The following is a 23,189-nucleotide window of genomic DNA, read 5'->3' as shown; positions in this document are numbered from 1 at the left end:
GAAGGAATTTTCTGTATTATTTAAAATCCCATTTGGTAAAAAAAAATCCAAGCTTTCAAAGATTAACAAAATTAACCCTGTCAAACCCATACAGATTACGCTAATCATGCATTTACAACACAACCAAGAACAAGCAAACACAACTTCAAAGCTAAAGAAGATTCAGAACTCAAAAAGACATTGAAGGAACTTTGAAACAGATAAAATCATTAAGAATCTAAGCAAGATCAAAATCAAATAGTTTCAATTCACAGTTCAGTTTTCCTTGGCCTCCTCTTCATGCTCCTCATATTCCTCATCATCATCATCATCATCATCGTCATCATCATCAATGTCTTCATCATCATATATTCTGCTCTTGGGAAACTTGTTCAGCTCGCCCTTTCTATCATTCTCAACCACAAATTCCAGCCCATATTTTATGTCCCTGTGCTTGACTAGAAGCCATCGTAGTAGCCGGTCCTCCTTATTCAGGTACTGTAGCTCCTTGTTGAAGTTTGGCGTAACCATCATTGTCATCTGCATCAGCTGACCCTGTTCAAAGTTTCAAAAGTTTCAGAAATGCGTAATTGAATCACATATATAGGACAATAATCATTGGAAACTCACATTTCCTAACACCTGTGCTTGGGTTGGATCATTGGACTTTAACCAATCTGAATAATTAACCCTTTTCATAAATGACTAATTATACATCAATTAAAAAAATTCTCTTCACAATTTCCTCTTCAAATTTCTTAATTTAGACTTATTTCAGTCTACACTATTGCTGGTCTGATAACTAGATAAACCCACCAAGTGTTTGATAAATCTCCCCACTAGCTTCCATAGAGGTAATACAGCTGGTTCAAACTGCACTCTCTTTCTTTTCTTCTTTTCCTTAGTTGAGAGCAATTAAAAGCGAACGAGAATTTATTATAATAGTTCTCAAATACAATAATGACAGCCATGTCTGCTTAAAATTGGGAAAGAAACCAAAGGCAAAACAGCATCAAAAAGAAAGAAATTGAAGACAGAATTGCAAATATAGATGTACCTGGTAATGTCTCCCATCAAGTTTTCTAATACCATAACCCAACTGAACAGTACCAAAAGATTTTATATCGGAAAGAACACCATTACTTCTGTGAACATGTCCTCCAACCCGAGCAACCAACTCCATCAGAGCCTCCTTCTTAACATGGGGCTTCAACAACAGCATACAATCATAAAGCGGCATTTTTCTCAGTTTCTATTTCCTATGTTGAATTGTCTTCTCACCTGGAGGGGAAGGGTGAAAGGATAGTTTGAGGAAACAGAGATACAAGAAATAGAATAAAACAGATCCCTATGGTCGGCAAAATACTCAAGCTTTGCTTTCAACACTAAAAGGTCCTGTTTGGTGTGATCCTTAAGTGAAGTGGAGTATTATTTTTTTGGTAGAATGTTCTCTGTGCCGGAGCGCAGTGTCACGGCCTTAGACCTTACTAAGCAACCGCGCCGGCACTTAGTACTCACTCTAGCACTAAGTCAGCCTTTCACCAACTCTAGCAAGGGACTTGGGAAGAGAACTTAGAGAACACTAGAGAGACTTTGAAAGAATGCACTTGAATTGCTTGAAAGCTTTTAGTACAAGACTTGATAGCTTGCTTGCTTGATCGGGTGGTTGGTTGGTTGATTGGTTGGTTTCTTAGCCAAATGAGGCCACCTCTATTTATAGGCAACTAAGAACCCAAAGAATACTTAAGATATTTACGAGTGTCCTCCATCCAATGGTGGAGAACTTTCTAGCCTAAGAGACTAGAACCTTCCCACCTCCTTTGTGGAGGATTCTAGCTACTTGGAGAACTCTAGAAGTCTCCTCCTTCCTTAGCTATTTACAAGGTTTTTTCTAGAAGCTTCTCTAGAAAATTCTTTGACCATTCTTGCTTCTAGAGGTTCTAGAATATATCTAGACTCCCTTCCAGTGTAGAGAGTTCTAGGCCATGGACTTGGTCTTAGCCCAATGTCCAAGTCCATGGGCTTGCAAGTTAGGCCCATGGGCCTTTGTTGGGCGGGCCGTGACACTCTCCCCCACCCAAGTTGGCGACGCCCTCGTCGCAACCTTCTTGGAGAACTTCTGTATATGGCCTGCATGAACGCCTGTATAGCCTCCTCCCGTGTGAAGTAACAACATCCATTGAGCCACATTTGGAGTCTTCCATGTCTCTCCTCGTATGGGCCAGTGTGTCGGCGAGCCTCCTCCTTAGACACCTCCTTTAGGGACTTGTCGAGCACTAACTTCCCGTCTTTGAAGCTTGTTGGTCGCCTTCTTTTGCTAGCCCTCCTCTTTCTCTTCTTCTTGGTCTTGTCTTTGCAAGACCGGGCCACATCCACCTTCCCCTTAGGTGGCTATTGTTTGTGCATCCCTGATGGCCTGATGTCCTTGCATCCATCAAGGGCCTTCTTAGTAGGCCTTGCTTCCGCCTCTACAATGCCATCTTCCTTAGCTCCAGACGATATGCCGAGAGTGGAGTCTTTGAGCTTCGTTCCTTCTTCCTCAAGTCGCATCGCTGTCAAGAGCTTAGCATTCTCCTTGGTCCCTGACACCGTGGGGACCATGCATGGAGCACCTTCCTCTATGATGCATACTGTGTTGATGAATGGCTTGGGTATAGCCTTAACCCTTCTAAGAAAATCCATGCCAAACACCACTTGATAGTCGTCCATAGGCACCACCGACAGATCCAAGGTGCCATTCCACGTCCCCATCCGCATCTCGACCCCTCGAGCTATGCCTTGTATGGGACGAGCTTGGGAGTTGACAACCTTGAGCCAACCTCCCTCCTTGGACACCTTAAGTCCAAGCTTCTTTACCTCCTCCGTTGAGACAAAGTTGTGGGTAGCACCTGTGTCGACCATGACACGTGTAGGCTTCCCGTTCATCTGCGCCTCCACGTACATCAATCCCTTCTGTGGAGTAGTGACCTTGACCTCCGTCTTGGCCTTGATAGCACCAAGCTGCATTAGGGAACCCATACGGATCGGCTCTTCTTCTTCACCCTTCTCTTCGAGTAAGGCACTTAAGGCCTTTCTCTTTGGGCAGTCCCTGGCCCAGTGTGGCCCATCACACAAGAAGCACTTGTCCTTGGGCTTGAACTTATCCTTCTTGTCAAGACGAGGCTTACCCTCCTTGCCTGAAGAGGGTTTACTGCTGTCTTCTTTGGGGTGATGAGCATCAGAACCTTGGTCTCCCCCACCATTCTCCCCATTGTTCTTTCTTGGCCTGTCTTCTCTTTGGAACTCCATCAATGATTCTGCCGCTGCTATGGCTGAAGCAAGGTCTTGCACACCACGGCGTTGCAGCTCTTGTGCAGCCCAGTTTTGGAGACCATCCATGAAGTTGAACAATAACTCCTCATCGGTCATACTCGGGACATCGAGCGCAAGAGTAGTGAACTCTTTGACATAGTCTCGAATAGACCCAGTATGTTTGAGCCTTTTGATGTTCCTTCTTGCAAAGAAGGTAGCATTGTTGGGATAGAATTGCTTCTTTAATTCTTTCTTAAACTCATCCCAGGTGTCTATGGTGCACATACCTTTTTCAATATCTGCATGTCTTTTGCGCCACCATAGAGTTGCTGTGTCGGTGAGGTAGAGTGTAGCCGTTTGTACCTTAGTAGGTTCATCCTCGAGTACCATTGCCTCAAAGTACCTCTCCATGTGCCACACAAAGTTGTCGACTTCCCGCGCACTCTCTTCCCATCGAAAGGCCTGGGCTTAGGTACCTCCACCCTAGGTACCTCACGGGAGGTAGTGGCTCCCCCGGCCGCTGCCCTCCTACACATTGCCCAATCTGCTTGTACCTCATCGATGCGAGCATCCATCTTGGCCAATGCTTCCCACACTTGGGCCTTGAAGCTGGCAAACTCTTCCTATTGGGCGTGCACTATGGTGTTGAGAGTGGTTTGTAGGGACTCCTTGAGCTTCTCCATTTGGCCCACTAGCTCCTCCTTGAGCTCCATCATGTGGCCTTCGAGCTCCTCCCCACTTTGCTCTATAACATCGAGGCACTCCTTCACCTCGGCCTTTGCTAGCTCCACCCGAGCTAGGCGTGGCTCCATAGCTCCACTAACGTCCACAGACTTGTCCTTGCCTCTTCGCCTCTCCTTGGTGGGAATGGCCTCCCTCCCACGGGCTTGCTCACTCACCATCATGTCTAGCACTTCCGATTCGTTAGCCATGATGTCGAATCTACAAGTATCTTCCCTCGCAACCGAAGCTCTGATACCACACTTGTCACGGCCTTAGACCTTACTAAGCAACTGCGCCGGCACTTAGTACTCACTCTAGCACTAAGTCAGCCTTTCACCAACTCTAGCAAGGGGCTTGGGAAGAGAACTTAGAGAACACTAGAGAGACTTTGAAAGAATGCACTTGAATTGCTTGAAAGCTTTTAGTACAAGACTTGATAGCTTGCTTGCTTGATCGGGTGGTTGGTTGGTTGATTGGTTGGTTTCTTAGCCAAATGAGGCCACCTCTATTTATAGGCAACTAAGAACCCAAAGAATACTTAAGATATTTACAAGTGTCCTCCATCCAATGGTGGATAACTTTCTAGCCTAAGAGACTAGAACCTTCCCACCTCTTTTGTGGAGGATTCTAGCTACTTGGAGAACTCTAGAAGTCTCCTCCTTCCTTAGCTATTTACAAGGCTTTTTCTAGAAGCTTCTCTAGAAACTTCTTTGACCATTCTTGCTTCTAGAGGTTCTAGAATATATCTAGACTCCCTTCTAGTGTAGAGAGTTCTAGGCCATGGACTTGGTCTTAGCCCAATGTCCAAGTCCATGGGCTTGCAAGTTAGGCCCGTGGGCCTTTGTTGGGCGGGCCGTGACAGCAGGCTGTGCCCAAGCACATGGGCCTGCCACTCAGGGGGCAGGGTGATCATTACGCCCACCCCATGTACCTGGGCGCAGCCTACGCTGCGGCACAGAGAACAACACCCCTATATTTTGGGTATGCTAGCGGTATATCGTATGCTAGCATCCTATGTGTCTATCTCTTGCATGCGGTAGTTATTTTGCAAGCGGTTGTGCCTGGGCGAAAGTACACGTCGAGGCATAGTTCCGGTTAGCGTTTTTTTCCCCCTATTTTATTTAACCAATATTTATCATCTCATCCTCAACATTTTGTGTGTCCTAGACGCCCCACCCCTTAAGATCTCAACTCTATAAATCGTGGCTCGTGGATAAAGAGAATGAATTATACAACTAGGAGACGGTTTTCCTTAGGCCACAGTTTCTCCCTTGACCGAGGCATTCAGATGATATTTATAAGATATCTACGGGCAATGCATGGGTATTATCGACCCTGTGCTATAGAAGATAGACATTTATGACTATTGTTGGCTGTACTTTTCCTTCACCAATGGTGTAGGAAAACTTTTTCCATATAACTATACTCATATCGTGTAGTTTTTGAAATTGAGGTTGCATTTGGTGTGATTTCTTAGAATGCATTATCGACTTAGAAGGGAATCCAATATACCAAACACAACATAAGATAATAGTGACAAATACATTATAACTCAATTTAAGGTGTTATCTGAAGTATATATTAAGACGAATTATTATTGTCACAAATGTCTTAACCTGTGCCCAATGTGTCTGTCTCTCCTCCCCCCCCCCCTCCTCTTTGTCCCACCCTACTCGTTGGGCACAATCGATGGTTTGGGCAGCGTCCCCAACTCTCTCTCTATTTTATAATACTACTATATTATAGTAGGGAAAAAGAACTCTGCCTCCATATGTGAAAAGACACATCTGCCCCCTTTTTTTGAGGAGGAGAGAGATAGACACATGGGAGTGTTGGCGTAGGCCACACTCCCGGACAGAAAACTACCTCCCATTATAGTATATTAATTGAGAACAGGAATCGAAACCAAACATGTAAGAACCGAATCGGGCAAGTTCAATTTGAGTATCGATTTTCAGATTTGGTTCGGTTTTGGTTCACACCCTTTGGAACCAAAAATACCTAGAACCGAACCGATTTACACGGTCCGTGGAACTTTCCTTTTAGTTGTAGACTTGTAGTCATAGACACTGTGGAGTGACGAACATGTCGGATTCCGTTACCGTTGCCGGAGAAAAGAGAGATAGAGACATGGTAAGAGAAAATGGTTATGGGAGGTAGACAAACAGAAACCCTTTTATTTTCTATCCTCTCTGACTCTGATAGTGTTTGAAGGAGCTCTCTGCAAACTGAGCTTCTTCAATCCATAATTTCTCTCTTTTGTCTCGGCAATTCTTCATTCAACTTCTCCGGCTGAGAGGTACATATTATGGCATCTTTGATTATTCCTTCGTGGCCGAGTTCATCTCAGCTTCGACTTGGGTTGAGATGCAGGAATTCTTCCTTCACATTATCCCGGACGCGTTTGTGTACGAATTCAGACCGTAGATTTCGTTTCTTGGCTACCACTGGTAATGCGGCGGAGCGTGATGGAACTGACCGGAATCCTACTGGAAATTCTGGAACGAATTCAGACAAATCAAATTATAATTTCTCTGGCTGGTTTGGTGCGGAATCCGGTGGCTCGCAGCGGAAGGGAGGTTTCGGAGGTGAGTGAGCTTCTTCTGCGTGCTAATGATTGTGCTATTCAATAACTGCTGCCTCTTTTGTTTTGTTTACTCGACGAAGGAAAGATTTTTAGTTACGAAAATTCAAAGTATAAAGGAAAGACTGACCAAACTATATATTAATCGCTGGGGTCAGCTCCTGAGTTTTCTGGACAATGTAGGGCAGTCTTCGATGTCCTTTCATCCTGCGAGGACCCAAGCCTAAACAGTTGCATTGCTTGATTTTTCCTTCCGTCGCTTGCCAATCAACCTTTACATCTTTAGAAATTTTTAGCATTGAAGGAGCGCATTAGCTTTATATAAACATTAAGTCAACTCACATCGGGGAGCCTTTGATTATCCTGGCACTACCATCACCCAACACTTCCCCTTTCCTATTGAAGTTGCCAAGTGAACCTCCACTGAGGCTTGTCTTGATGATATCCTCCACAAGTCCACTCAATATTTATGGTTTTTAACTATTGTTAGCAAAATGGTGCAAAACATTTGCTCCATTAACAAGCCTATATCTAATATGAGACTTGCAGATTCTTTGTTCACTTGAACTATTGTCTTGGAAAATTCCTCCTATTCACAATTGTACCATAACATAAAGACTACATAACAGTCCATGCTTTCCAAATAACTTTGGTATACCTCAACTAATTAAACCATCAATATTAAACAGGAAAACCCAAATATATCTTCCCAGTTCAGAGTGATTCTATCTCTGTAGATACTTCAGAGTGGATGAGAAGGTGGTTTATTGATTCTCATTCTTTCCTGTACTTCATTGACATGTGGATACATAAGGACTTCTAAACCCCCTCCCGGATGGCTATATTCTCTTATTGTCACGTCTTCCCAGAATCGAAACTCAGGTGTGTCAAGACAAAATAAAGCAAGAGAATGAGGCTGAGACAGTGGATTTATATGGTCTACAAAAGTTATGAGTCTATAATTCCATTGAAACAAAAGGCATATCAAAGTCGTAAAAGAGAAAATAAGGAAGATCATATAATATCTGTGGTTGTTTTTTTTTTTCTTGGGGTTGGGGGTGGGGGAGTGGGGGTAGGGTGTGGAGATGGGTGGGTTCAGGGAGGATGGTGTCTCCTAACCACCCCCCCCCCCCCCAAAAAAAAAAAAAAAAGAAGAGGGGTGATGGAACCAGGTTCCCACTTGGCTCCATCCCTGTAATTATCTATACCAGGTCTGCACATATAAGCTGAGACCCATTCATACCTCATGTGATATAAGTAAACATGCAAAGAAGCAAACTTGGTCAGCTTCAATTCAATATTCATCAGCCAATTAGGATATGGTTGAAAAAATTTTAAACTTCTATCACCTTGGGTCTTTTGCCTAAATACATAATCTGTAATTTTTTAATGAAATAAAATATTATTGAAAATTAAAAGGGGTACAGACTCAATAGATTGTTCAGTACATTACCAGTAATAAGAGTGCGGCTGGAAAGATTAGGTAGGTGGTGGGGTAAAGAAGTAGCTGTTCTATCCACTTTTTTAATACAGACAGAATTGGAAGACTTAAAAAAAGATTGAACATCAAAGAGGATTCCAAAGATTTCCCATGGCCATGGTGAGTTTGATGGTTGTTGAAAGAAGTGCACCACTCCTTGAGAGTCCGTCCAAATTTCTAGTCCTTGTCTTCCCAACTGTATTGCACTTGAGACTCCTTGCAAGATCCCTCTGGCTTCTGCTTCTTGGGCTGATCCTGTATCACCAAAATTCACATTTGCAGAAATAATATGATTGTTGGTGAGTATTACTGCTTCCCATCCTCCGTGTTTGGTTTTTGGTCAAAGCTGCCATCAGAAATGATTATAACTTTGTCTTTTGAAGGGATGTTAAGGTAGAAGTCCAACGGTGGGGGTGGTAAGGTAGGTGTGGTTATGGAGTCATGACAGTCATCTGTAGGGAATTGTAGGAGATTTAAGCCACATTCCCATCTTTTGATATTGTTGAGGATACTGACTGGGTTGGGTTTGATACTTTGAAAGATGGATTGGTTCCTTGCAGTCCAAATGAAGTTGACAGTGATGCAGGTCACCCCTAGGATGAGATTCTTCTCTGTTTGGTTTAGACCTGGGTTTGAAAGTAAACATTCAAAGAGGTCAAGGATATTGTTTGCTTGGAGTAGTTCAGTCCGAATACCCAGTGTTCCCCTGCCCAGAATCTTTTGGAGAAGTTACAAGAGAACATAAGGTGCCAATTTGTTTCGTTCTCACAAAAGAAGTGGATTGTGATCAGATCCACGAGATGGAAGAGATTGAAGGGTAGCATTTGGTCATAGGGAGAACCAGTTGGGTGTGCCAATGCACCTATCTGAGTGTTCCATGATGGTGTTGGGGGGTTTTTGTTTGTTTGTCCAAGTGAACCAAGAACCCGAAGGGTGGATTTCATCAAACTGGAAATCCGCGAGGAGATGTCTACATTTTGCTGCAGGCAAGAGGTTGAGATTTATTGGTTTGCCCCCATATTTATCTTGGGTTTGTGGGGGTTCATTGAAATCTCCTATGATGGCAATGGGTAACGAGATGGAGGAAATAAATGAGTGGAGTTCTGACCAAAAAGCAGATCGGTCTGAATGTTTTTTTTTTTGGGGAGGGGGGCAATAAATATAATATTTATGTTTTTTACATTCTGAATAACACATATGTTCTGACATCCCACAGAATATAAATCTGTGTTATTCAGAATGTAAACGGCATAAATCTTTTTCTTGTCCATACTCAAATTTCTTTGAAGCCTAGGTTTTAGTAGATTAATGACACTTTTATAGTAGTTTACTTTCAGGAATTATTGGAGCAGGCATAGCTGGAGTTGTTCTTGCTGCTGGACTTACCTTTGCATCCATATCTCTAAGCAACCGGAGCTCTTCTGGTATGTATGCATATATGAAAACTCTCTCGCAAATTTCCTTTTTATGTTTATAGACTCTTTTCATCTTTGTGAATATTTTACCGGAGCTCTTCTGGTACAGATCCATATCTCTAAGACAACATTTTACCTTACAAGTGAGTTTTAGTTCATAGATTCTTTTCATCTTTGTGAATATTTTGTTAGTATTGGTGTCCATCTCCATAACACTAGTGCTAGTTACCATCGGGAACTTCTCTAATCACGGTATTTATATGAATATTTCAATTTACACAGAACTGAAACCAGAGATGAAGCCTCTTACTGTGCAGCAGGAAGTATCGTTAGCCTCTGGTGACTGGGATGATGGAGTTGACATGGTCAGAAATAAGGACGACACTGTTATGTCTGATGAGGGAAGCTTACACAGTGATTATAGTCCTGTAAGTAAGACACTTGTAATCATGGATTCTTCATCATCTCCAGAAATTACTGAAGCTACTTATGAAAGCACTACTGATGATAACATTAATGTGGGGAGTTCATTAATGGAAAATGTTGAATTGGCCTCCAGAGGTATTGATGCCAGCACAAATGCTTCCAATCAAGATCATTTGCAATTTAGACCAGCTGTTGAGGAAATAGCAATACCTTCCACCTCTAATATGAGCTCATCTAGAATGCCTGAATACATTGTAGTTGATGGGTCTTCTAATGTTTCCAACTTTAAAGAGTCAGGGGGTGACCCAGCTGCTTCTCTGCCAGACTTCGCTATGGAACTCAATGATGTTAACCTCGTTAACCCATGTGTTTCAGACGCTGATTCAAGAAATCTTAATTCCTACTATCAGGAGGGAATTACTGTATTAAGGGAAATCGAAAATCCCAAGCTTCCTCTGGATTTTTCTGGTTCTGATCAACATATTCCTGATTCACCTTTAACTTTGGATAAGTCAGTTGGTCCAGAGTTGGATTTGCTTTCAGATTCACAGGTTGAGTCCAAAGATGTAATGGAGAACGTGGCCCCTCTTTCGACCAAAGAAGACCTCAACCTCAACAAAACGCTGCAGGTCCCAAATGGGGGCATTACTTCAACTCTAGAAGGGAATGATCTAGGTGATGCTGGGCCATCTGGAAAAACCTCTCTGTCAATGTTAGCAAGTCCAAAATCAAATGAACCCAGTACAGATGATTATACTGAGATTGATGCAATCAAAGAGTCATTTGGGTCACCCATACCTAAGTGCTTCTCCTCCTCTGCTGGTATACCTGCTCCATCTTTAGTTTCCGCAGCTCTACAGGTTCCGCCTGGCAAGGTTTTGGTTCCTGCGGTTGTTGATCAAGTTCAGGGGCAGGCATGTGCAGCATTGCAGGTGTTGAAGGTAATGCTTTGATCCCACTTTTGCAATAACTGGTCATTCTGTAGTTGCTTACTGGATTGGCTTTGCATTGATTTAAATAATTTAAGTGGATTTTGTAAGCTTGTGTTTGCTACTCGTCAATTTAGCTCAATACTTTAGGCATATAATTGATGTCTGTTGGTCAAATGTTGTATGTATTTTTAAATGCATTATTCTTCATTATTTTCACATTGACTTTGTACAGGCAATCAGTTGTGTTTCATTTAATTTGCTGCATTCTTCCTGAAATCATCTCTTAACAAACGCTAAGGTAGCCATTTGAATTTTTAGGGTAACATCATTGTCCTCAGGATTTCAATCTCTATCCTCATGAAAAAATGCTTTCTGCAAATATATCAATAAATTAGTATGTTGATGTTATTATCCCTTCAACAGGAATAGTAGGGGTATGAAGTGGCAAAAGCCTGTGTCTCCAAACTTCAATTGTTGGCATCTTCTTTGATTGTGCACCCCCACTGTCATTTTTATCAACTGACAAGTGTAAGGAATTCCATTTTGGTGGTTAAGAGGGGGGAGGGGGAAAGGAAAGAGAAGAAATATACTATGTACGCAGTGAAAGTGTCATGAGAAGACATCCTTTCAGTATTTGATTTCCTTGATCTTCTCAGCATCCTTCAATCACAATCCTCTAAAATTGGTTGATGGAAAAATCTCTGGAGAAGGTTTCAACTCATCCAAATTAAAGATAAAACTCTAGTCTGTTAACTAGGTTTGTGAATAACTGTGAGCTGTTTGTTTTTCTATTTTGAAAAAGATGAGCTTATAGGATTTTACTAGAGAATCTGAGTAAGAATCAAAATATTGGTTAAGGGAGGTGTATCCACCAGGCATCAGATGCTGCTAATGTACCTAAGTAACTACACTGGTGATGCAGTTGCTCTAGCCTGCCTAGACAAACAAGACCCACTTTGGAGGCCCAAACCAAGAACCGGTCCAACTTGGAAGTATTTTATTTATTTAGTAATTTATTTGTTTTGAGTTGCATACGTAGGAGTTAGATAGAGTTTGAATTGCAAGTTACAAGCTGTTTCAGTTTTAGAGTCTAACTAGGAGTTTTTGGTTTTCTCTTAATTAAATACTTGCATGTACCCAAAAATGGACACAGTGAATATTGAATATAAATTGTTTGGTTGCTCAATCATGAGTGTGTGGTTGTGTGCTTCCCCTCCCCTGCAAAATTTCTTCTCAGATTTCTTCCCTCTTCTAACTGGCCCTCCACCAACTGGTATACAATTACTAATAATTTGAAGACTGAGTATATTACTAGCATCAACCAATTATGAATCCTCATCAGCAACTTGATGAATTATATACAATGGACACTTTTAATAGAAAGGCACTTTTCTTTCTGTTACTTATGAAAGAAAAATTAGTAAACAAAATTCATGTTGCTCCTGTGTTCTGGTTTGCAAATTTCCTCTTTTAGCATGGAAGTTGTATTCGAATTCTTGTATTGTATTGTAAAATAGGTCTCTCCTTTACCACTGAAACAAACTGAGCCCAAGGGAAAGCACACAAATTGTCAATATATTTTTTTCTCTATTTTGGTGCAACCAGTGGCCATGCCAAACTATAAGCACCTTCAAAGCAGAAAATCAAAAGATCTAGCCGGCCGGGGGGGGGGGGGGGGGAGGAACAAATATTCACCCTTTTTTTTCCTTGCTTAGAGAAATGGTAAAAAGGTTGCCAGGGAAAATGCCTGGGTTCAAGTCTAGAGAGCGGCCACCTTGCACAAAAATGCCAAAGGTTAGGATCGACTCCAAACTCACCCTTCCCAGGACCCATCATAGGCGGGACCAGCAATGTGTAATGGCCCTTTTTCTAACAATTGAACACCTTCGATTAGAAATTTGGTCCAGTAAGGTATATTAAGTAGCCTCCTGTACACTTGTTTCTGAATGATCTGTCCACTCCCTGTTAAATGAATTGGAAATTTAATTGAATACTGTTGCTATATCTCTTAATATTTAATTTATCACAATTTGTCATCCAATTGCAGTTTGATGCAAAATGAAACCAGTGGATGAAGTGATACAGCTGAATTTCTCTAAATACCATGCCAGATTACTGAAAACCAATACATATTGGTCCATATCAGGGGATTTATGTGATATTTAATTCTATCTATGTAGCTAAAGCAGTACTAAATTATACTGCTCATACATGCACAGGAACTTGACTTGCATCTTTTGAACCCCAGGAAAAAAAAACTGGCATTTTAACATTTTAAGATTTTTAGAATTGAACTTATATAATAGTAAGTTTCAGTAGTAGCTATCTGAAATGACTGTCTTTTAGATTATTGAGGTTGGTGTTCAACCTGGTGATCTATGCACTCGCCGTGAGTATGCTCGTTGGTTGGTTTCTGCTAGCAGTGCTCTAACGAGGTATATTTTCCCTTATTTCCACTTCTGTAGTGAAAACTCCTAAAATGAGCAGCCGAATGCTTTGTAATGATTGTGAAAATTTTTGCTGAGCAGCACCAAGCAATGTATTTACATGCACCTCTGACAAAGAATTCCCTTCTGCCTTGTAGGAACACAGTTTCAAAAGTATATCCTGCAATGTACATAGAGAATTTTACTGCTCTTGCATTTGATGATATCACACCTGAAGATCCTGATTTTCCATCCATTCAAGGTAAGAAAATGCAACTCATGCTCAATTCTGATGTACAGAATAGTTGGATTGTGGAAATGTTTCCTGTTGCTTTGACAGGCTTCCATTGACATGCATCATCATTTCTGTACATTGCAATTGCAGGCTTGGCTGAAGCTGGAGTTATCTCAAGTAAGCTTTCAAGATGTGATGTACTTTCTTCTATAGATGAAGAGCCCAAACCCTTCTTATTCTCTCCAGAAAGGTGAGAGCTTAAGTGCGATTCTAATTTATCGCCCCCTGCCCCCCCTCCCTTTTTGGCTGCCTTAGTATTTATTATGCATTGGCTTGTCTGGCTACAACATCTTAGCAATACCATGAGTGAGGACACTTCCTTGTTAGGTCTAAAGTTTTGGCTTGTTAAACAATCATCATCTTGTTTCTCTTTTTTAATATATTCATTTTATACTTCTAGTTGCCTCACAATGACTATAGTGTTTCTTCACAAAAAAAATGTCTTTTGGTATACATTCAGTTATACAAAATGAGGAAAATAATATTGATCAAAGATTTTGTCTTCAATATTACCATATATATGCACTAGAGGTTGGCTTTCCAGCCATTTTTCAATCTTTTAGTTTGACATAAACTTGTCACTCGTGTCTCCATTCGAGTCTCATGGTTATTACTCATATATGTGCATCTCAGTGTTGGAATCCAAGCTTGTTTCAGTTAGGTTGACATAGGTTCATGTCATTTTCTGAGTCTCAAGGTTATACATCTATTTTTTTGGTTAAACTTTTGCAATGCAGTCCCTTGTCTCGTCAGGATCTTGTAAGCTGGAAGATGGCCCTAGACAAAAGACAGCTACAAGAAGTTGACAGACAGGTCATTTAAGATTTTGTTAAATTAGTTTATTTTAGCAATTAATCGTGAGCTCTTGTGAATGTCTGACAAATTTTGATTAAACTATGTGCTCGTTGGCAGATCCTGTATCAACGATCTGGCTTTATAGATATTGAAAAGATAAACCCAGATGCATGGCCTGCTGTTTTAGCTGACCTATCTGCTGGGGAACAGGGAATCATAGCACTAGCTTTTGGTATACCGTTGTTTCCATTGTTTCTGCTTAGATTGCAAAGGTTGAATATTCAATTTGAGATTGGATCTTTAAAATGCTCTGTTTCTCTGATATAGGTTACACAAGACTCTTTCAGCCGGATAAGCCAGTCACGAAAGCTCAAGCTGCTATTTCTCTCGCCACCGGTGAGGTTGCTGACATTTTCAGTGTGGAGCTTACACGTATCAAAGCAGAGTCTATGGCTGAAATTGCTGTTGCAGCACGTCGTGCTTTAGTCACACAAGTGAAAAAAGATGTCAATGCAACTTTCGAAAAGGAGCTCGCCAAGGAAAGGGAAAAGATTGATGCTGTTGGGAAATTGGCTGAGGAGGCAAGGCTGGAGCTGGAAAGGTCAAGAGCTGAAAGAGAGGAAGAAAATAATGCTATGTTGAGGGGAAGGGCTGCTGTTGAGTCAGAAATGGAAGTTCTCTCACAATTAAGGCGTGAGATGGAGGAGCAGTTGCAGATCTTTATGAGCAACAAGATGGAGATATCATTCGAAAGAAAAAGGATCGACAATCTTAGGAAAGAAGCTGAGAGTGATAAACAAGCCATTGCCCATTTACAATATGAACTGGAGGTTGAGAAGAAAGCATTGTCCATGGCCAGGTATGAGATGCAGTTTTTTCCTTTCCAAACTAAGGCGGTTCGTCTTTATTTCTTAAATAAAATTATGCTCAGAAGAATAGGAATTTGAGACTGATGGGAACGAATGTTACATGGGATTTGTTTGTTTTCCCTTTATTTATTCTTGTTTGTACAGGGCTTGGGCAGAAGACGAAGCAAAAAGAGCAAGGGAGCAAGCAAAAGCTTTAGAGGAAGCTAGAGAATGTTGGGAGAGGCATGGCATTAAAGTTGTTGTTGACAGTGACCTTAAAGATGAAGCTAATGCTGCTGTTACTTGGCTCGAGGCAGGAAAGCAATCTGCGGTTGAATCTGTGGACCGGGCTGAGAAATTGGTGAACAATCTCAAGGCCATGGCAAATGAAATCAAAGGAAATGCCAAAGTGGTTATCGAGAAGATAATTGAGAAGATAACCTCCTTGATTACCATTTTAAAGGAGTGGGTCAGTGAAGCTACAAGATGGACTGGAGAGATTCAAGGGATTGGTGTTTTAAAGCTGAGTGAATATATGCAAAGGTTGCAGCAAAACACAGTTGCCCTTCAGGATGGAGCAAAAAGGATCGCAGGAGATTGCAGGGAAGGTGTAGAGAAACTTGCACAGAAATAGTATTGTTTTCATGGATGTTAGCTGTTGAGAAATGATGTATTCTTACTTTCATTTTTGCTGTCCTCAACAAACAGGGATTAAGGGTTTCATTTGTTTCCTGGATGGAAACAGTATAAGTGTAATCTCAGTTCCCTCGGAAAGAATAATGGAATAATATGGTTAATTGTAAAATTAATAAATTCTATAATAAATGAAAATCTTTTGTTTGAAAAGCTGTGGGGAAAAAAAAAATTCCCGAGGGGAAAATCTATCTTATCATTTCACATCTCAATTCGGAAAGAATTAAAAAAAAAAAAAAAAGTGTATAGAATTAATAATGTCATAAAAGTAAAAAAAAAACCTTTTACCATTAATTTTAAGAATTTTTGTGAATAAAACAAGTGGTAATAAAAAATAGTTAGAAATTCTAAATTCACTTTTTGGTGACACGAAGAGGCAACTTTTTTTTTTCCTCCTAAGTTTCACACATGATTCATGGAAAAAATAATTTGGCTGGAAGAATTGGGAAAATCTTCAATGCGATACTCACTAGTAACTTGGGTAAAATTTGGGTGACAAATGATTGGACAAAAAAATTTTGGAACTAATGAAATATTTGACACCCACATGAATCTATTCAAGTTTTCCTTCAGCCACGGTCAAAAAATTTAGGAACTAATGAAATAAAAGCCTTCTATTGGTGTCAATTAGGAATCACGCACAATGGGAGAATATGTTCGACCATTTGTAAATAAAGGAGCAGATTTTTATGGGCATTGATTGGGTGATGATCTTTCACCATTTGGCAAAGGAAAACTTCTTCCCTTTATTTTTGCCTCGTCTTCTTCCATTTTATTTAACCAAACTTTTTGCAAAAAAATTTTTTTTTTTTTTTTGGCAAATCAGATCATATTACGTTTTTTTTTCAATTTTAATGCATGCCCAAGTTCGATTCAATGAACCAACCACCAAATTCAATTTGCGATCTAATTTTTAGCGGATTCCAATTCAGTCCTGTCGAGATCAAAAGAAGGCTGATCCTACTTGCCCATCCAGAGTTTTAAAAGCTCGAGTTGAGAGAGAGAACGAGAGAGATTCGAATGGGGAGTTGAATTTAGCCTTTTATAGATTGATTAGATTCATTTGTAAGGCAAGGGAAAGGGAAGGATGAGGAAACGGATGACGAGGGGTTGACAGAGGTGGCAGTTCCCACGTTTGTTGCAGGAGACACAGAAGGGAGCAAAGGTTATACACAACTCGAGGAGAGGAAGAGAATCAAAGGATCGATACTGAATTGCTGACGACATGGCAGAGAAGAAGGAAAGAGGATGGTTGTGGGAAGAGGGTCCGGTCCCATAAGGTAGTAGAGGTAGATGAGATTAAGGACGTAGATGCCACCGCAGCGGGGCAGTAGCTTGAAAAAGGGACAGAGAATATGGGAAAGAGCCGGAGAAAACAAGGGGTAGACAGGAATCATCGAGCCTTTTAGCATCCTAAGCTAATCTAAGAAAGTGGATCAATTTGAAGTAATCATCTGATTCCTGGCCGATCCAACTGATTTGGATCAGAATGATCAGTGGCCAATTTCATTTGTAATTCTGATCTCTTGAACCATGGTGGCCTCTGTTGCATGAGACAAAGGTTATGAACATTACTGATACTCGGAACAAAACAAACATCTTCTTGAACAATACTGAAAATTTGCCAAGCCATAGTTTCCATTTTAAACTAAAACAAACTGGGTTAGGTCAAAATTTTGTTCTCCATTACAAACAATGAACCATGAATGTTGAGCAAACATCTTCTCTTTCAACAGACTAAGCAAGTTGCAGGTCAACTGATGCATATCCTCACTTCTTCTTGTCACCTACTCCAGCAGATCTGCATAAAATCATCACCTCCAATATGTTAGAAATGAGATAATAAAAAAATAAAAAAAGGAACTATTTTGAAAATTCAATATCTGGTTAAGTGATTAACAATCTAATATGCCGGGTAACTAAAAATGGACACATTTAGTTTACATCCTTCAACTCGCAAGGATGGCCAAAAAGTCATAATAGGGAACAAAATAAATTACCTCATCTTGCGGAGAACATTGGACATCTCCTCACGCTTCTTCTTTGCTCTCTTGTGAGTACCAAGCTTCCTCTTTGCTACTTTCAATGCACGCTTGTCTTTGCCAACTTTCAGAAGCTCAGTGATTCTCTTTTCATAAGGTGCAAAACCAGCAACTTCCCTGATCAGGTTTCTCACAAAGATGACTCTTTTACTGGTTTTCTGAACAAACATAGTGAAATGTATGTCATATTAACAATAAAAGCATTGGACACATTTAGTTTTAACAATCTCCAATGCTCGATGCACCAAACAAAAACAAATGGGGTATAAATTATAAAATGAGAGACCCAGCAAGGAGCACAACAATTGACAATGTCAATCCACTCAATATACAATTATTAAAATATGAAAAGAGAAACTTCTGGAAATCAACAAAATAACTTGAACACAAAAGGGGCAAGTGTATGAAGCAAACAGAGCATAAATTGATAGCATGAATGACTCTAATGTCACTTACTCCTTTTCTAGCAGATGGGCGAGGAGCCAATTCTTTCTTAGTCACAATATGACCTTTGTTCAGCCCCACAAAGAGGCCACTCTTCGGCTGTTGTGGAGCCATCACCTGCTCCTGCCAATTACAATGCAACATCAGCCAGAATGCAACAAGATAAACATAACTGATTTCTTCCTTGACAATGTCTAGAATAATATCATCTTAAGGCATGAAATGGAGTTCTAGTGATGCAGAAGTTTCAATTAAGAGTTTAAGGAAATGGAGTTCTAGTGATGCAGAAGTTTCAATTAAGAGTTTAAGTAACAACCCCGCAGCTACAATAACACAAACCCGTATCAACCAAAAGTTCAATAACTATAACCTCCCTTGTCTATCCATGGGGGAGCACATGCAGAGAGGAGTCACCATGAACAGATTTTTCAAGAGCAAATGTTAACATGAATACGAAGCAAAGTACACAGAAGGAAAAAATAATTAAAAAAAGGAGCATTTCCACATCTCAAATGACCTAAATGCAAAATCATGGCTGTAGGAACGAAGTTACAGTTTTCTACATTTGGAAGAGAAGAACCAAAACGAACATAATTTAAACCTAAAACCATAAGTTCTCTTCGAAAAAAACAATCAAACACGCACATGAGGGTTAAGAATTTAGGGTAAGGATCAACAAGAGAAAATACTCACCTCCTGATGTGATCTGGTATAGATCGTTCAGGACACCTCGACTGAATCTGCAAAACAAAGAACTAATTCAAACTCCATATCTCAAACTAGATAGGGTTTAATCAGAATAGATTTCAAGCCACTTCTCACCTTCAACTAAAAAAGAGAGAATGTGAGGGGAAAGTTAGGGCTTTAGGCATATGCAATATTTATATGATCCTGAGAATGAGCGGTGGATACTATCGTAAAAACGTGCAACATTGAAGGGCAATTCGGTCTATTAAAGTATAATTTTTAATTTGATCATTTTGTCCCTCAGATAAGAAGAAATCCCATCACCACCCGACCAAAATTCCAAAACGATCATATGAAACTTCCAAAAACCCTAACTTTCCCTGCACATTCTATCTTCTTTTAGTTTTTCCGTTGAAGGTGAGGAATGGCTTGATCTCTCTTTTGATTAAACCCTCTGGTTTGAGTTACGGAGTTTGAATTAGTTCTTTATTTTGCAGATTCAGTGGAGGTGTTTTCTGAAAGATCTATTCCAGATCACATCAGGACGTAAGTATTTTACTTCGTTGATCCTTACCCTAAATTCTAGACCTACATGAGTTTATTTGATTTTTCAAAGATTTTCATATAGTTTCCTACTAGAACTTACAATTTTAGATCCTTATAGTGTTCGTTTTGTTCTTCTCTTCCAAATGTTAAAAAATGTTACTTTGTTCCTACTTTGGTGATTTTATTTTAAGGTGTGCAGATTCCTCTTCGTCATTTTTGAGATGTTGAATGTTCTCTTTTCATTCTCTGTGTTTTGCTATGTATTTATGTTAACACTTCCTTCTCAAAAATCTGTACATGGTGACTCTGTGCTTGTGCTCCCATGAATAGATAAGGGTAGTGATGTGGCTGCGCGGTTGCTACTTTCACTCTTAACTAAAACTGCTGCATCACAAGAACTTCATTTCATGCCTTTTGTTATTTGTTGACGACTTGGTTTAAGATGATATTACTAGTTAAATTTATCTTGTTGCACTTTGGTTGATGTTACATTGTAGTTGTCAGCAACTCTGCTTTGTTTGACTTAAAATGGATCGAGTTCCCAGCTCCGATTTGAAGAGCATTTGGCAAAACAAGGTCAGACTTGTTTGGAAGCTAGACCTTCCCTCGAAAGTCAGAATTCACATCTGCACTTTTCTGAAAGAAAGTTTCAAGCAAGAGAAAAATTTGAAGCCATATCTCCGTGGTAAAAGCTCCTATGCTAAGAAACGTAGATCAAAAAGGCTGAATGTATGCTCACACTGTGCAAGATCAAATTGTAACGGTGAGTTTCAAGACAATGAATTGCCTTGTGATTGAGGTGAAGGGGCTTCGAATAGTAGACTAGAAACATTAAATTTTATAAAATATGGCACAAATAGCCTTGGGCTAGACGCATCGTTAGAGAAATTTGGGCTTAAAGAATTTGAAATCGAGCGCCTCACCATTACTGATAATCAATGTTCATGATTGGATTTATCTTTTAACATGGGCAAGAGAAGGGCTTATGGAGCACTGTTGGTGGAGAGTTATCTTTAAAGTTGCTCATGTGAAGAATCTATCTGCCGTGTCTTTTCTTTTGTTAAGTTATCTTATCATGTCTGTAAAGTTGTAATTGACTAATCTCTGGTTGTAATTAAGTCCATCCTGTAATGTCTATAAATTGCTCGAGTCATTATTAGGGGGCATAACCTGGATATTTCTAGTCCCTTTAAGTGATGAGTGGTCTAAGACTATGAGTGTTAGATTTATGTATTCTTATGTGAGAGTCATGTTGTTCTGTATTCTCTCTTGTATTGGCTTAGCAATCGCTGCTTCCTCATCAAGCAATCCCTGGACATAATTGAGTCTACCCTGTAATGTCTATAAATAGCTCGAGTCATTATGAGGGGGCATAACCTGGGTATGTCCAGACCCCCTAAGTGATGAGTGGTTTAAGACCATGAGTGTTAGAGTTCTGTATTCTTATGTTGAGAGTCATGTTGTCCTGTATTCTCTCTTCTCTTGGCTGAGCAATCGCTGCTTCGGAGTTTTTCCCACCTCTTGGGTTTTCTCTGTCATCAAACTTTGGCGTATTGTTGATTATATCAAGTACTTCATGTATGTATAAATCCTTCCTCTTTTAATGTCATTAACAATGTTTCTTTGTATGTATTACTTCTTGTTATTACTACTTGTTAGTCTATGAATTCTTGAGTGTTATTCTTATTTGTTAGTCCTTGAGTTGGTATCAGAAACACTTGTATATTGTTGGTTGCAACCCTTCAGTTAGGCATTTGTTCTATGAAAGAGTTTTCTCTGCTTTCTACGTGGTACCCTTTGAGTTGTGCATAAGACCAAAGAGTGTCAACAAACGAACTTGGGTTGCACAGTAGAAACATGGAAATGTACTTCCAAATGTCGGTTTGAGTTCTTTCCCTTCTAAGTTCTCTTCTCCTCAAACATTTGATATCTCTAACATAGATTATGGGGAAGTGTTCTCTATCTCCGAAGCTTGCTCAAGACCTAATCAATCAGTGTCCTCCTTTTTGGTTCGATCTAGGGGGAGGGGGTATAGAGGTCATTTCACAAGGAGGAGAGAGACATTAGAGCGCAGGCGTAGGAGCCACGTTGTCGGAGAGGAAACTTTCTTCTATAGGTTATATATATGAGATTACTTGTTCCCCTACAGAATCATAAACCTCTTATGTTGTAAATCCTTCACATATATATTACAAACAAAGGACATACATTTTCCATGGTAGTTCGAATTTTATTCCATAAACAGGTTCCAAATAACATAAAAGGGAGGAGTTCTTTTGTTGGGGAACATGGCCTATGCCAGCACTACTTGGGTTTATCTTTGTCCTCCCCTAATAGGGGGTTAAAAATTGTCATTTCATGGGGAGAGGAGAGAAATAAAGACTGTGGAGCAATGGTGTAGGCCATGCTATCGGACAGAGAAACATGCCAAAATGCTTGCCCCTCCTTTGTGAATCTGAAAAATTCCCCCTCTGAGAAATTGTAGAGTTTCCAGTTTACTAGTGTACAAACTTGCTACAACAGAAGAGGTTTACGCGGACTTGGCTCTTGTGCAGCCGTGGCGGGAGCTGCACAGGTGCAGCACGAAAACCACCCCAAATATAGGGTCGGGGGTGTGGTCATTTCACATGTGGGGCCCAGGGGGGACCCACCTGTTTAATGACTACCTTACCCCTGTTTTTGCTGTCGTTTAGCGGTGCTGCACCTGTGCAGCTCCCGCCATGGCTGCACAAGATCTTTTTCCAGGTTTACGCACTTCATGAACTCTCTCTCTCTCTCTCTCTCTCTCTCTCTCTCTTGCAGAAGTATCAAATTTAAGGATATTCTCATCTCTATTTTGGGTTTTCAGATTAACTTTAATCTTTCATGGTCTCAAGTGATTTATCTATTATTTTACTTATTGCACTTCTTGACCAATGTGTCGAGAATAAAATCAGGTTTTCCTTGGTATTGTGGAAACTACCCTAAATGTTGGTACTGTATTTGTAACCCTGTATCCCAATTTCACAATTCCTTTCCAAGATCCTTGTTTCCCGGATATGTTGCAAGATATTCACATCATATGAGACCTGTCACAACCCCCCCCCCCCCTCTAAAAAAAAATGGTTCATAAATAAGCCTATCGTATATATTAGACTTCTAACTACAACTACTATAAAGGGATTGAGAAAGGGAAGGGAAAGGAGGAGAAAAGAGAGGTTAAGGGGTGTCTTAAAATACATGGTGAAGACAGGATTACCAAAACTATTCCCTTAGGGTTCTTGCACTATATTCTAGGGTTTAGGTGACACAGATACTGATACCAATACAGAATAGGGTATAATTGTCAAAATACAATATGGTAGCAATATTTTTTAGGGCAAAACTGTTAGATTTCGTATACGGATTTTTAGGGCAAAACTGTTTGATTTTGTATACAGCTCGATACCAATACCTAAAACTATTACACCAACTTGCAAGTCTCCGACTAGCCTCGTTGGGAGCTGCTGATGCAACCAGTGATCTCTCTCTCTCTCTCATATGTGAAGTCTAAAGCCTAAAGACAATTATTAGCAGTAGGTTGATATCTTGCCAATACTTTGCA

The 23,189-nt window shown here is 40.3% G+C and overlaps 3 protein-coding genes across 7 annotated transcripts; 1 reads left to right on the top strand and 2 right to left on the bottom strand.

Annotated features, from left to right (window-relative positions):
- Window positions 1-42: 42 nt before the first annotated feature.
- Window positions 43-8,124, bottom strand: LOC122661799 (30S ribosomal protein S6-like). 2 transcript variants are annotated; one of them, XM_043857318.1, is made up of 3 exons: window positions 8,113-8,124; window positions 1,037-1,252; window positions 43-534 (listed from the first exon to the last, which is right to left on the bottom strand). In XM_043857318.1, exons 2-3 carry the CDS (start codon window positions 1,217-1,219, stop codon window positions 256-258), a joined length of 462 nt encoding a protein of 153 aa, XP_043713253.1. In that variant the 5' UTR covers window positions 1,220-1,252; window positions 8,113-8,124; the 3' UTR covers window positions 43-255. The 2 variants fall into 2 exon arrangements, with proteins under 2 accessions (XP_043713253.1, XP_043713245.1); XM_043857310.1 differs by lacking the exon at window positions 8,113-8,124 and having other exon boundaries at window positions 1,037-1,275.
- LOC122661713 lies at window positions 6,283-15,828 on the top strand. Of its 3 annotated transcripts, none has more exons than XM_043857212.1 (10): window positions 6,283-6,581; window positions 9,395-9,481; window positions 9,755-10,839; window positions 13,177-13,265; window positions 13,415-13,518; window positions 13,642-13,741; window positions 14,289-14,364; window positions 14,464-14,578; window positions 14,674-15,205; window positions 15,360-15,828. In XM_043857212.1, the coding sequence occupies exons 1-10, from the start codon at window positions 6,302-6,304 to the stop codon at window positions 15,826-15,828; spliced, it is 2,937 nt and encodes a 978-aa protein (XP_043713147.1). In that variant the 5' UTR covers window positions 6,283-6,301. The 3 variants fall into 3 exon arrangements, with proteins under 3 accessions (XP_043713147.1, XP_043713152.1, XP_043713160.1); XM_043857217.1 differs by having other exon boundaries at window positions 6,557-6,581; window positions 9,384-9,481; XM_043857225.1 differs by having other exon boundaries at window positions 6,568-6,581; window positions 9,381-9,481.
- Window positions 15,829-17,566: 1,738 nt separating this feature from the next.
- Window positions 17,567-19,210, bottom strand: LOC122661825 (60S ribosomal protein L36-2-like). Of its 2 annotated transcripts, none has more exons than XM_043857339.1 (4): window positions 19,067-19,210; window positions 18,386-18,493; window positions 17,888-18,087; window positions 17,567-17,688 (listed from the first exon to the last, which is right to left on the bottom strand). In XM_043857339.1, the coding sequence occupies exons 2-4, from the start codon at window positions 18,485-18,487 to the stop codon at window positions 17,658-17,660; spliced, it is 333 nt and encodes a 110-aa protein (XP_043713274.1). In that variant the 5' UTR covers window positions 18,488-18,493; window positions 19,067-19,210; the 3' UTR covers window positions 17,567-17,657. The 2 variants fall into 2 exon arrangements, with proteins under 2 accessions (XP_043713274.1, XP_043713280.1); XM_043857345.1 differs by having other exon boundaries at window positions 18,386-18,490; window positions 19,067-19,172.
- Between the last annotated feature and the right edge of the window lie 3,979 nt (window positions 19,211-23,189).

The sequence above is a fragment of the Telopea speciosissima genome, chromosome 1 (genome assembly GCF_018873765.1).
Source record: "Telopea speciosissima isolate NSW1024214 ecotype Mountain lineage chromosome 1, Tspe_v1, whole genome shotgun sequence".
Taxonomy (NCBI): domain Eukaryota; kingdom Viridiplantae; phylum Streptophyta; class Magnoliopsida; order Proteales; family Proteaceae; genus Telopea; species Telopea speciosissima.
Note: the sequence above shows the minus strand (reverse complement) of the source record. Positions and strands in the feature narration are given on the sequence as shown.

Excerpts from the sequence above, each read along its gene's own strand:
- LOC122661799 (XM_043857318.1), bottom strand. The coding sequence starts at position 1,219 with ATGCCGCTTTATGATTGTATGCTGTTGTTGAAGCCCCATGTTAAGAAG. Across the intron at positions 535-1,036 it reads TTGATGGGAGACATTACCAG|GGTCAGCTGATGCAGATGAC; the intron begins GTACATCTATAT and ends AACTTTGAACAG.
- LOC122661713 (XM_043857212.1), top strand. The coding sequence starts at position 6,302 with ATGGCATCTTTGATTATTCCTTCGTGGCCGAGTTCATCTCAGCTTCGA. Across the intron at positions 9,482-9,754 it reads AAGCAACCGGAGCTCTTCTG|AACTGAAACCAGAGATGAAG; the intron begins GTATGTATGCAT and ends CAATTTACACAG. Across the intron at positions 13,266-13,414 it reads GCTAGCAGTGCTCTAACGAG|GAACACAGTTTCAAAAGTAT; the intron begins GTATATTTTCCC and ends TCTGCCTTGTAG.
- LOC122661825 (XM_043857339.1), bottom strand. The coding sequence starts at position 18,487 with ATGGCTCCACAACAGCCGAAGAGTGGCCTCTTTGTGGGGCTGAACAAA. Across the intron at positions 18,088-18,385 it reads GCCCATCTGCTAGAAAAGGA|AAAACCAGTAAAAGAGTCAT; the intron begins GTAAGTGACATT and ends ATGTTTGTTCAG. Across the intron at positions 17,689-17,887 it reads AATGTTCTCCGCAAGATGAG|ATCTGCTGGAGTAGGTGACA; the intron begins GTAATTTATTTT and ends GATTTTATGCAG.